The sequence below is a fragment of the Dendrobates tinctorius genome, unplaced genomic scaffold (genome assembly GCF_039654945.1).
Source record: "Dendrobates tinctorius isolate UK_male_01 unplaced genomic scaffold, ASM3965494v1 ptg000127l, whole genome shotgun sequence".
Lineage (NCBI taxonomy): Eukaryota > Metazoa > Chordata > Amphibia > Anura > Dendrobatidae > Dendrobates > Dendrobates tinctorius.
In genome coordinates this window covers 6,091,032-6,104,191 of record NW_027361795.1, presented here as the reverse complement: position 1 = coordinate 6,104,191, position 13,160 = coordinate 6,091,032, and the positions used below count along the sequence as shown (strand labels likewise).

The 13,160-nt window shown below is 41.8% G+C and overlaps 1 protein-coding gene across 1 annotated transcript in view; it reads left to right on the top strand.

Moving 5' to 3' along the window:
* Positions 1-1,019: 1,019 nt before the first annotated feature.
* The window catches only part of LOC141047392 (glutathione S-transferase Mu 4-like), a 74,003-nt gene continuing 61,862 nt past the window's right edge, over positions 1,020-13,160 (top strand). Inside the window, exons 1-2 of the mRNA XM_073542449.1 lie at positions 1,020-1,176; positions 1,266-1,341. Coding sequence (XP_073398550.1) covers positions 1,144-1,176; positions 1,266-1,341 — 109 coding nt within the window. The 5' untranslated portion in view covers positions 1,020-1,143. The remainder of the gene's footprint in view (positions 1,177-1,265; positions 1,342-13,160) is intronic.

Genomic DNA, 13,160 nt, shown 5'->3' with positions numbered 1-13,160 from the left:
GTGTTTTTACTGCGGATTTTACTGACTCACGGGAAGTCAATGGGTGAAAAACGCTGCAGAAACGCACAAAGAATTGACATGCAGCAGAAAATGCACTGCAAATACTCAAAGGAAATTTACTGATTATGTGCACAACACTTCAGGATTGTCATTGAATTAGCTTGCATAAGGATTCCATAGCGTTTTTGGCCCATTTCAACATGGAAAACCCTCCACAAAAACGCATAAAAAATGCACTTTGTACACACAGCCTAAAACTGCTCAAAAATCACTGGGAAACATCAGGAAGTAATAAATAATAAAAATAGAACTTCAAAAAAGGAGCGTTTCCTGAAGCAATTTCTATTTCAAAAACTTGTGCTTTTGAACCATCCAAAAAACACTGGCCCCGATTTGTTAATGCTAGCGATATCCTCATTGGTCTTGATGAGGCGACATGTTATTAGGCCACATTCACATCTTCAGTAGTTGTTCAGTATTTTACCTCAGTATCTGTAAGTCAAAAATCCAGAAGTGGTGACGTGTTTCTATTATACGTTTCCTCTGATTGTCCCACTCCTGGTTTTTGGCTTACAAATACTGAGGTATAACACTGACCAAATACTGAACGTGTGAATGTGACCTTATAGTCTGAGGCACCTGGTTCAATAGGCGAATAGCTCTTAATGAAGCAGGACTGTCTAGCAAGTGACCTGTGCCATAACCATAGCCTGGAGTAAAATTTCTGACATGGCGTTAAGCCCCAGCTTCGTCCATTTTGGCAAAACAGACGGTAAAGGCAAAAATCGCGATTTTTCAAAGCAATTAACGAAACTGCATTTTTTAATCCAGGGGCAACTAATCAAATAATATGCTGCGTCTCCTGACACTTTATCACTTTTCCCTCCTACTGTCATGTGTGCTGGTCTTTTACAACCACCCCGGAGCTCCCCTCCCAAACTATGCCGCTCTGTATACAGCTCATAATTACAGCAGTGGTTAGGTTGCCGCCAAAACTTTGCTCTGACAGGGGAGGGTGTAGATCTGCAATGTGATTGGCTGGAATCCCAGCTACGTCACGTGAACAGTGAGCCGGCTCCGGAGTCTGTGAGGAACAGGCTCAGAGTTTAGTGAGCGGCGCGGGTGACGGACGTTACTGGGAAGATGATGCTGCTCGGCTACTGGGACTTACGCGGGGTGAGAGACGCACCACAAGTAATGGCTGCTGGCCTGTGCCAGGACGCCGCTCACACTCCCGCTGATTTCATATTTTCTTTTGTGTGCAGATTGGCCATCCGATCCGCCTGCTGCTGGAATATACGGAGACACCCTATGAGGAGAAGCGCTATGTGATTGGGGATGGTGAGTTTGTCAGGGCTTGTCTGCCCTGTTCACACTGGATCACTAAGGGCTGTGGTATTGCTCTGCATTATACAAGCAATCAGAAGATCGCAGGTTAAAGTCCCAAAAGAATAGTAATAAACACATTTTAAATCATCACTTCCCTCCCCCATTAAAGAGATTAAAAATACACATTTGGTATTCCCACACAGCATCTGCAAAAGTTTGATCTGTCAAAATATAAATTAACCTGATTTTTTTTTTTTTTTTTTAAGCAGAAAAAAATGTTAAACTCAAATTTTTTTTTTATATATATATATATATATATATATATATATATATATATATAATTTTTTTTTTTTTTTACAACATTGCAATAAAACCTGTAAGAAGCAATCAAGTCATCTTTCCTAAAATGGTAGCAATGAAATTTTCCCTACAAAAAAATAAGCCCTCGCACAGTTCCATGAACTTGAAAAAGTTTTTATTGTCGCGATTTTGCTAAACAATTTCCATGTTTTTTTTTTTTTTGTTTTTTTTTTTAATCATCACCACAAAAATGAGAAAATTACAAAATTGGACAAGTTTGCTATTGTTGTAATTTTACTGACTAGTAGAAAAGTATTGACCTCACAATGTAAATAATAATCTCCTCCTTGCTCCACCAGTGTTTTACAGTACACTGACATTAAATGAAATAAGCCATTATACGTCTGTGTGGACAGAAAAAAAAAAATTAACTCTTGGGAGGAGATGAAATGGAAATTGGCCATGTTGGAATAATATAAGTGACGCTCTCACACAACTGTTGCAGGGCTCTAACATAGTATTGCCTATTCATAATATAAACACAGAATATGACTACATTTCAGTGTACAGTTAGGCCCAGAAATATTTGGGCAGTGACTTAATCTTTGATTCGGGCTTTGCAAGCCACTATTCTGAAAGGTAAAATGAAACGGAATCCAACTGAAGTTCAGGTATAGTTAAGTGTTGACCAAAAATATACTGTGAAACATTTAGGAATTGCTACAGTTTTTCTACAAAACCTCGTCATATTTAATTAAAAAAAATAACTACAAATTGAAGGGGTTTTCCCACAAACGGTTAACTTGTTTTGCACTTTATAGGACACACCCTGAATTTTCGGGAGAAAAATAGGAATTTTTTTTTTTTTTTTTTTTTTTTTCTTTTTAATGGTGATGGTTCTTATCTGGACCCGAGATCCCCATCTTTGCATCTGCTGCCCCAGCAGCCATTTTCCCGGAGTCCACCGCAACGTAAACTGGAAGTGCAAGGGCTCCGGGCTTTCACAAAATGTAGTGACCCTGGGACCCCACTCCATTTCAGCTGGCAAGGTAGATTTGAATTGTAAGACATACCCCCACTTTACCCCCTAATTTGGGGGGGGGGGGGTGTTTTATAATATGAAAAATATGGTAATTTTAAAGTTGATTTTAATCTATATCTTGGAATAATAACTCCTACAATTGGTTGTGTTAAAAAAACTGTGCTGAGATAATCTTATAATGTGCCCCTGGTGTGTACTGTGTAAAGGCTGTGTCTCACCATACAGGAACATGGGCTGATCATACCGCAGCTCCTGGCCAGGTCAGGAAACAAGAGTATACAGACATCATATCATGGGATTGCAAATAATTCTTTCTTTGAGGTAAAACACTTTTTAAAAACTGGCAGGGAAATATTTTCTCACAAAAATAATCAGCTATGATGCTATGCTATCTGTATATTCTCTTTTGCCCCCCTCCCCCAACACACACTCCTGCTCAGGAGCTGTGGTATGATCAGACCATATTTCTGCACGGTCAGACACAGCAGGGACACATTTATAAAATTCTCAGCTAGTGTTGAGCATTCCGATACCGCAAGTATCGGGTATCGGCCGATACTTGCTGTATCGGAATTCCGATACCGACTTCCGATATTTTTTTCAATATCGGAATTCGGCATCGGAATCGGAAGTTCAAAGTTGATTGACAGACTGACGTCATCATGATGCGCGGTGTGTGCGCATCATGATGCGCCGTCATTTCGGGCCTTCCGGGGGTCTCTGCCGGGGGGCTGTGTGGACTGCCCGGGGTCTGTACCGGCCTGCCGGGGGGCTGTGCCGGCCTGCCGGGGGGCTGTGCACCCTGTGGGGGTCTGTACCGGCCTGCCGGGGGGCTGTGCCGGCCTGCCGGGGGGCTGTGCTGATGTCCGGGGGTCTGTGCAAGCATCGTCCGATGGGACTACAAGTCCCATCGGGCGATGCCTGCTACCATGACAGTGATTGACACATTAGCCAATGATGGGACAGTAGTAGTCCCATCATCCGGCTAATGTGTTAAATGTTAAAAAAAAAAAAATGCTACATACATACTACATACTACATATATACTACATACATGCTACATGCATGCTACATACATGCTACATACCACATACATACTACATGCATGCTACATACTACATGCATGCTACATACTACATACATGCTACATACTACATACATGCTACATACTACATACATGCTACATACTACATACATGCTACATACTACATACATGCTACATGCATGCTACATGCATGCTACATGCATGCTACATGCATGCTACATGCATGCTACATGCATGCTACATGCATGCTACATGCATGCTACATGCATGCCACATACATGCTACATATATACTACATATATACTACATATATACTACATACATACTACATACATACTACATACATACTACATACATACTACATACATACTACATACATACTACATACATACTACATACATACTACATACATACTACATACATACTACATACATACTACATACATACTACATACATACTACATACATACTACATACATACTGCATGCTACATGCATGCTACATGCATGCTACATGCATGCTACATGCATGCTACATGCATGCTACATGCATGCTACATGCATGCTACATGCATGCTACATACATACCACATACATGCTACATACATACTACATATATACTACATGCATGCTACATACATACTACATATATACTACATGCATGCTACATACATACTACATATATACTACATGCATGCTACATACATACTGCATGCTACATGCATGCTACATACATACTACATATATACTACATACATACAATACATACATACAATACATACATAGACATACAGTACATATAACATAGAGTAACATACTTACCAATACTTGTCACATTGTTCCCCGAAGCCATTGTCTTTTCCGGAATAAATATTAACATAACAAACCACAAAAATACTCACCCACGATCCGAAGCAGTCCACGAGTGTGTCCCACGACGATCTTGGGTAGAGAACTGCAGCATCAGATGATGCTGCCGTTCTCTACGGGCTGCAGGAATCCAATGACGGAAGGTAGGTATCCTTCCGCACTGTATTCCTCCGCCACTTAAAAAAAAAAGTCCCTAGTCTCACTTTATGCCATTGCTGCGTGGGAAATTCCCACACAGCAATGGCATAAAGTGAGACTAGGGACTTTTTTTTTTTTTTTTTAAGTGGCGGAGGAATACAGTGCGGAAGGATACCTACCTTCCGTCATTGGATTCCTGCAGCCCGTAGAGAACGGCAGCATCATCTGATGCTGCCGTTCTTTACCCAAGATCGTCGTGGGACACACTCGTGGACTGCTTCGGATCGTGGGTGAGTATTTTTGTGGTTTGTTATGTTAATATTTATTCCGGAAAAGACAATGGCTTCGGGGAACAATGTGACAAGTATTGGTAAGTATGTTACTCTATGTTATATGTACTGTATGTCTATGAATGTATTGTATGAATGTATTGTATGTAGTATGTAGCATGCAGTATGTATGTAGCATGCATGTAGTATATATGTAGTATGTATGTAGCATGTATGTGGTATGTATGTAGCATGTAGTATGTATGTAGCATGCATGTAGTATGTATGTGGTATGTATGTGGTATGTATGTGGTATGTATGTGGTATGTATGTGGTATGTATGTGGTATGTATGTGGTATGTATGTGGTATGTATGTGGTATGTATGTGGTATGTATGTGGTATGTATGTGGTATGTATGTAGCATGCATGTAGTATGTATGTAGTATGTTTTTTTTTTTTTTTTTTTTTAACATTTAACACATTAGCCGGATGATGGGACTACTACTGTCCCATCATTGGCTAATGTGTCAATCACTGTCATGGTAGCAGGCATCGCCCGATGGGACTTGTAGTCCCATCGGACGATGCCTGCACAGCCCCCCGGCAGGCCGGCACAGCCCCCCGGCAGGCCGGCACAGCCCCCCGGCAGGCCGGCACAGACCCCCTGGCAGGCCGGCACAGCCCCCCGAAAGGCCCGTACAGACCCCAGAGAGGCTGTACAAGGGCAGGAAAGGGTTTTTCTTATTCCGATACCGGAAGTCCCATAGACTTGAATGGGACTTCCGGTATCGGAATCGGCGATACCGATACTTTTTTTTAAAGATCGGCCGATACCATCCGATACGATACTTTGAAGTATCGGACGGTATCGCTCAACTCTATTCTCAGCACAAGAACCTTTTTTTTTTTTTTAACTGGAACGTTTTATTGAGAATTTATAGTTTAACAATTGGATGCAAGTCCGAACAAACAATGAGTCAGTACCTTCATACAAAAAGTAATTAAATTAAACCCTGAAGGCCTCCAGGGTGAAGAAATGTTATATAAATATAGTACAATACAATCTCTAGACCTAGAGCGCCACATAAGATCAAGCATTGAGTTCAGAAAAACTTAAAATCCTATAAACATAGGCTTCTAGCAAGATCGTTAGCTACCTCCAGTATTTAATGTCCTGAAAATCACATAGAATTAAATGAAAGTGAAATAATAATATCCCACAAATACACAAGGGTAAGGAAGGGGGAAAAGATGCAGATTCCAAAGGATAAAAAAGGCAGGGTAGTAATCAAACATTTCTGAGTCCACTAGTAATCACAAGGGGCTCAAACAGAGTTGAAGCTGTCCATTGTCACTGCCATCAAAGCAGTCATATACTCCATCCTGTGAATGTCAGCTATTCTATTTGATAAGTGCTGCTGAGACTGAGGCTAAGACTGCTACCAGTTAAGAGCAATCAGGCACCTAGCTGCAGTAACAATCTGGCTGAAATTTTCCCCATCCTTTTTTATTGGAAACGTTAAGCAAATAGATAGCTGGGTCAAGCCCCACCTCTACATAGAGAACCCTATTTATCAAGATTCTCACTTCATCCCAAAAACCCACAATCTTGGTTCAGGACCGAAAAATGTGGTATTGTTGCCCACCTCAGACCCACAACGCCAGCACAAATTGAGTGTTGGGGGTCCAATCTGTGGAGTAAGCCAGGGGTATGATACCAGAACATTAATATTTTATACTGATTTTCCTTGTAGCGGATACTTGGATGCTTTTTCCCATATGATAAGCCAACATTGGGGATCTCCCCAGGATATGTTACCATTTACTCATGTAGGGGTGTTAGTTGTTGGCCCTCCTGAGGACAGTTTAGTGTCTGGTATATATCTGAAATCAATCCTCTAGTTAACGTACCCCTTTTGCAGATTCTCTCAATCAGTAGGCATGGACACCCTCAAACCACCTGGAAGAACTTTGTTAGAAATCTCAAATTTAGACTTGATGGTATCAAACGAAAGAAGCTCGAGCAAACCTGAATAATCCCGCAGAGATCCATGGGTAAATCATTACAAAGTCCAGACTATTCGGTATCAAAGCTTGATAAAACAAATAAATCATAGGTGAATAAGGGGAAGTCAGGATATACTTTTTCATATATAGTCCAAACCTCCCTCGTTAAGTGCATAGGGCCCAACAAAGAAACTGTTATTTTAGCGATTGAAGTTGACCACAGTAATGAGTTCAGATGGATAGGAGCCATCCATAGTTTTTCTATCTCTGTCCACTTGTTGAAAGTCCACCAGGGGATCCTATGCAAATGAGCCGCCCAATAATTTTTAACATCAGGGACTGAAAAGACACCTTGCGACTTATGGGAGACAAGGACACATTTGGATATTCTGTGGCGCTTATCATTCCAAATGAACCTCATTATGGATGCTTGAAGGGCCTTAAGTTCACTCATGGGAACCTTAACCGGCAGAGTTTCAAATTAATAAAGCAGCTTAGGAAGGAGAGACATTTTGACTGAAGCTATACGGCCTATAAATGAGAGCGAGAGTGGCATCCTTCTAACCAACAGTCTCAGCTCACCCAGAAGTGATGGAAAATTGCATGCAAATAGATTGCTGTAAGAGAAAGACAGGTTGACCCCTAAATACCTAATAGCCTCAGATTTCCATCTAAACTTATAATTTAACTTTAAATGGTCCAATAGATCAGGAGGGATATTTATTGGCAGAGCTTCCAATTTAGAGGCGTTCAATTTATAACCCGACAGGTCCCCATATTTCTTAATCTTTCATAAGATTAGGTAGTGTAAAATGTAGTTTAGAGTTAAAAGAACATCGTCTGCAAATAAAGAAATCTTAAACACTTTGTTTCCAACTTCAACTCCTGATATATTAGGGTTTTGTCAATTCTCTTTGCAAGGGGTTCTGTGTAGTAGAGGCCGTGAAGGGCAGCCCTGCCGAGTGCCATTTGAGATGGTAAATGAAGTGTGGAAAGGCAATTTAATTGAGGCCGACGGGGAGCTATACAATGCACTAATGGCTGTCATGAAGGGACCTGAAATTCCAAAGATTTTTAAAATCTCAAACATGAAGGACCAACTTAATCAGGCAAATGCCTTTTAGATGTGTAAACTCAATAGAAGGGACTGAATTATTTCTACTAGAAACCTCAATCAAATCTAGTGTCTAGTGTTATCTCTTCACTGTTGATTAGGGATGAACCCAACCTGATGCTTATTGATAAGTTGAGGTAACCAGTAATTAAACTTTTTGGCCAATATGCAGATGAAAATTTTTAGTTCTCTACCAGTTTTTGGAATAAGAACTAAATAAGTGTGATAACGTGTCTGGTATGGGAGAGCCCTCCATGAAGGAATTAAATAGTTTAACCATGTAAGGGGAGAGCTCCTCTAGGAAAGTTTTGTAATATAAGTATGTCAACCAGTCTGGTCCGGGAGACTTGCCCAATGGAAGATCCTTCAAGATGCCCACAATCTCCTCTTGGGTTATTGGTTGACTGAGACAACATGGCTTCAGGGGGAAGGAATGGAAGGTTTAAATTTGATAGAACATTTTTCAGCTCAATATCTCCATCAACCCTATTTAAAGGGGTGGTATCTTGAAGGTTATATAATTTGCAGTAGTAATTAAAAAAATAAATGAGATTTCAGTTGGGTTGTAATGGATCGTTCCATCAGCTCCTCTAAGGGCCTGGGGATGAGAATGTGGGGAAGGTGACCTGACGGATGGACTTGTCAGCAAGTGGAAAAGAGGGTTTGCACATTTTAGGTGGTTGTCAGTTATGACAGAAGGGAAAACGGCTAGGAAAGTGTAGGTGATGTGCAGTACCTTGGGTTGACCACTAGATGGCAGGGAGGAGTGTAAGTTCAGGACTTAGCAGCTTAGGGCTTTAGAAACCGTTGGTCATGGGGGGCGGAGTCCCGGGAAAATTATAAATTTGACAGGAGGGTTCCAGAAAGTTCCAGTCCCCAGGGGGAGCTCAAGTGACAGGAAGTCTGTGACAGTTGGTGCACTGTGAGGAGAACCCAACCAGGGGACTGAGGAGAGAGAAGTTAGGGGGGTGGTCCTGACACGAAGTACCGCAGTGTAGATGAGGCTCCGGGTGTGGGACACCGTATTGGGAACGACGATTGACCAGTAAATTACTGTTGGTGTACAGGCCTAAGGCAACCACAGTGACGGAGCTGTCAGAGCGTTCCTAAGTGTAAAGGGACGGTGCGTATATATACGTCTCAGGTGATAAGTACGTTGTGTCGAAGTGTGCTGTAACCGGAGAGCCTCGAAGAGGATTGTGGTGTGCTGCAAGGCCGTCAGGCGAACTTGGACCTGTTGCACCCGAAATCTGCCTCCATCTTGTGTCTATACGTCACTGCGCGGTATACAGAGGGACCACCCCCCAGTCCGGCCTACGACCCTACAAGAAGACGAAGCCCTCTCCTTTAATATCCTAGCCAATAGTGAGTGGGCCTTATTACCTTTTTCGTAATACTTGTTTTGTATACAGAAGTAATTTTTCGACTTTACGCATAGAAAGATCTTTTAGGCTATTTCTTAGTCCTGTTACCTTCCTTAGTACCCTTAATGAGGGTGAAATGGACAACTTTCTTCTTTGGCTAATTGAGAGGTTAGTTTGAATTCAAACTTGGCATTCCTTTTTAGTCTAGAACCCTCCTTGATACAACAACTCCTCATAACGGTCTTATGGGCTTCCCACAAAACTGAAGGAGAGGAAAATGAGCCCTCAATGAGTCGAAAAGACGGTGAGATGGTCCAGTAGGGTCTTACGGATCGATGGATCTTTAATTTGGATCCCTTATGTACAGTTGAGTGTATTTGAGGTCCAGTACAACCGGGGCATGATCAGACCAGGTGATTGGACCCATCTCAACCACCTTCATCATCCTAAGGCTGGAGTCACACTGCCATATTTCTCATGCGATAATCACATCGCACTTCATGGACTGGACGGCACCTCTCCTGACCTGAGCATGACAGCATAATGGATTACTTATGCAGCTGTCAAGCTCAGGTCAGGAAAGGTGCCGGCCAGGGCAAGTTTTACGATGCGATTCTCGCATGAGAATTATGGCAGTGTGACTACAGCCTAAGGGTTATGTTAGCACAAAATAAATTCTGGTGTGGGTGTGATGAGGGGGAGAATAAAAAGAAAAGGCCCTGTTTTTAAGGTGTTCAATTCTCCAAAAATCAACAGGGAATTGGCCTTGATTAACTTCCTAAAATCCCTCGCCATCCTAATTAAATTTTTTGATACAGGCTTTTTGGTGACACTGTCTATCAAATACGTCAGAGAAAGGGACATTAACCCCTTACTGCCATCGGACAGAATAGTATGTCCTATGGCAGTATCCCCTGCATTTAAATGGCGCTTCTGGCAGCATTTAAATGACGCTTTTGGTGCCATAAGACCGGAAATGCGCACACCGGCAACCCGTGTCACGTGATCGCGGGGTCACTGGTGTCGGCATGACAACCAGAGACCTCTATGGCTGTTGATGCAGGGTTGCTATGAGTGCCACCCTGTGGTCGGTGCTCATAGCAATGCAGTAATTCTGCTACATAGAGGCGATCTGAACATCGCCTCTATGTAGAAGAGCCGATCGGGCTATGGCAGCTTCTAGCCCCCTCCCCATGGAGGCTGTTGAAGCATGCCAAAAGATAAATTGTTTTAAAAATAAGAAACTATAAAAGTTCAAATCGCCCCATTCAAAATAAAACAAAGATCAAACACACACATTTGGTATCACTGCGTTCAGAATCGCCAGATCTATCAATAAAAAAAATTAACTTGATCGCTAAATGGCGTAGCGGAAAACACAATACGCCAAATTTACGTTTTTTTGGTCACTGCAACATTGAATTAAAGTGCAATAACGGGTGAGCAAAATGTATCTGCATCAATATGGTATCATTAAAAACGTCAGCTTGGCGTGCAAAAAATAAGCCCTCACTCAACCCGAGATCACGAAAAATGGAGACGCTACAGGTCTCGGAAAATGGCTTTTTTTTAATTTATTTATTTTTTTCACCACTTAGATAAAATGGACCTAGACATGTTTGATGTCTATGAACTCACAATGACTGGGAGAATCATAATGGCAGGTCTGTTTTAGCATTTAGTGAACCTAGCAAAAAAGCCAAACAAAAAACAAGTGTGGGATTGCACTTTTTGGCAACTTCACCACCGCCCTTGGAATTTTTTTTTTTTTAACCGTTTTCTAGTACACGACATGGTAAAACCAATGATGTCGTTCAAAAGTACAACTCATCTCACAAAAAATAAGCCGTCACACGGCCATATTGATGGAAAAATAAAAAAGTTGTGGCTCTGGGAAGAAGGAGCAAGAAAACAAACGCAAAACCGAAAAAAGCTCCGGTCGTGAAGGGGTTGAAATCACCTGCAAATTAATAAGGCAGCTGGAGTAAGTTTTTGGATCAGGGAGAACACCCCACGCAAGAATCTGATCTGACCAGTATTTGGAGCATATAGATTGCATAAAATGATAGGTCTACCACTCAGTGAACCTTTTAACACCACAAACCTACCCCCTGATCAATGTGTTTTATTCACCAGCAATGGACAGCCAGAAGATATCAATATTGCCACTGCACCCTTGTTGAAGGCAGACTAGGACACAGGGAAGGAATTAAAGGCAGACTTGAAGGTATCAGAGTAATCAAAATGAGTCTCCTGTAAGACTATATCAGCCCTCTGAGATCTCATTTCCTGAAGAGCAAGCCTCCTATATCTGGGGGACTTGAGACCCCTAACCTTTTTAAATCAGATTATTTTTATTAAACAGTTTTAGCTTACAAAATTGAGACCTTCAGTGATATTATTATACGAGTCATGGTGTGTGTGTGTGTGTGTATATGAGATACTCACAACTTCGGAGGACCCGGAAACTGCCATCCCTCCCACAACCACCAGCAAACAGTGACAGGCAATACTTTCCATGCTCATATCACTTGAACATCAAAACAAATGGGTAGGAAGGAGACATGAGGGCAAGGGAACGACAAGGCCAAGACAAAAGAAAAAATAAAGAATTGCACGCACTAGAAATGAAAAGAGAAAAAAAATCTTAGTTACCTGGCCCAAGGCTAATTCTGTAGATCAAAATGAGCCCACTAAGAGATCAAATGAAATAAAACATCGTAGCCCAAGGAAAAATTACACTCTGGGTTCCGCCACCCTAGTATCCCGCTCAGAAAACAGGGCAAGAAGGAGTCCTTCCAGCGGGAAAGACCAGGCTCCCCCCAGGCAAATAACTCTATTCTGCGGTGATATCAGCATAAAAGTTTGAGCGACTTTGAGATTCTTACAAAACATTATAAAAATAAGCATGCACTGGCGAAAGCGCCTAGGGAGACAAATTCAACTTCAGTATGCTGACTCCTGTATTTAAGAGAATAATTAACAGATTAGATTGTCTGGTCAGCAAAGTCCATTGTTGTATGATCCTCTTTTGCCTCTTCGTTCCTTTCTTCTTTTCTGGGACCAGACCGGGTAGAAGTGGCGGGCCTTCAGGAGCTTCCCAGTCAACGATCTTAGGGATCTGAAGCCCCAGTGAGTCACAAAATGCTGGGAGTTCCTCCAAGGAGCGCAGGGTTGCCGATATTCCCTCTCTCCGGGTCGTTAAAGCAAAGGGGGAAACCCCATCTGTACGGAATCTGAAGATCCTTTAGTATGGTCAGTAAGGATTTGAGATGGTGCCTTTTTTTCAGGGTAATGCGCAACAAGTCTGGGAATAACTGAATGGTAATAAAAGAAGAAATGATCCAGCTGAAGTGCTCTGGTGATTTATTGAGTGCTGTTCAGACAACAGAACATTGTTTACGCGTTTCTGGCTAGACGCCCTTAATCATTATGACATCTCCTGCCCTGGTTATCCAGATTCTCCAATTGAACCCAAAGTTCTTTAACAGTTTTTTGCGGCAGAATAGATGTCTGATGTAGTTCAGCTGAGTGAGATCTGGTGAGGTCATCTTTAACTTCTGCTATCAACTATTTTAAAATCGTCCTTTGAGGGAAAACGTGGAAAGAATTTCATACATGGTAGCAGAGGTTGATCTCCCATATGGGCCTCATCTTCCTCATAGGTCTTCCATGTATATTC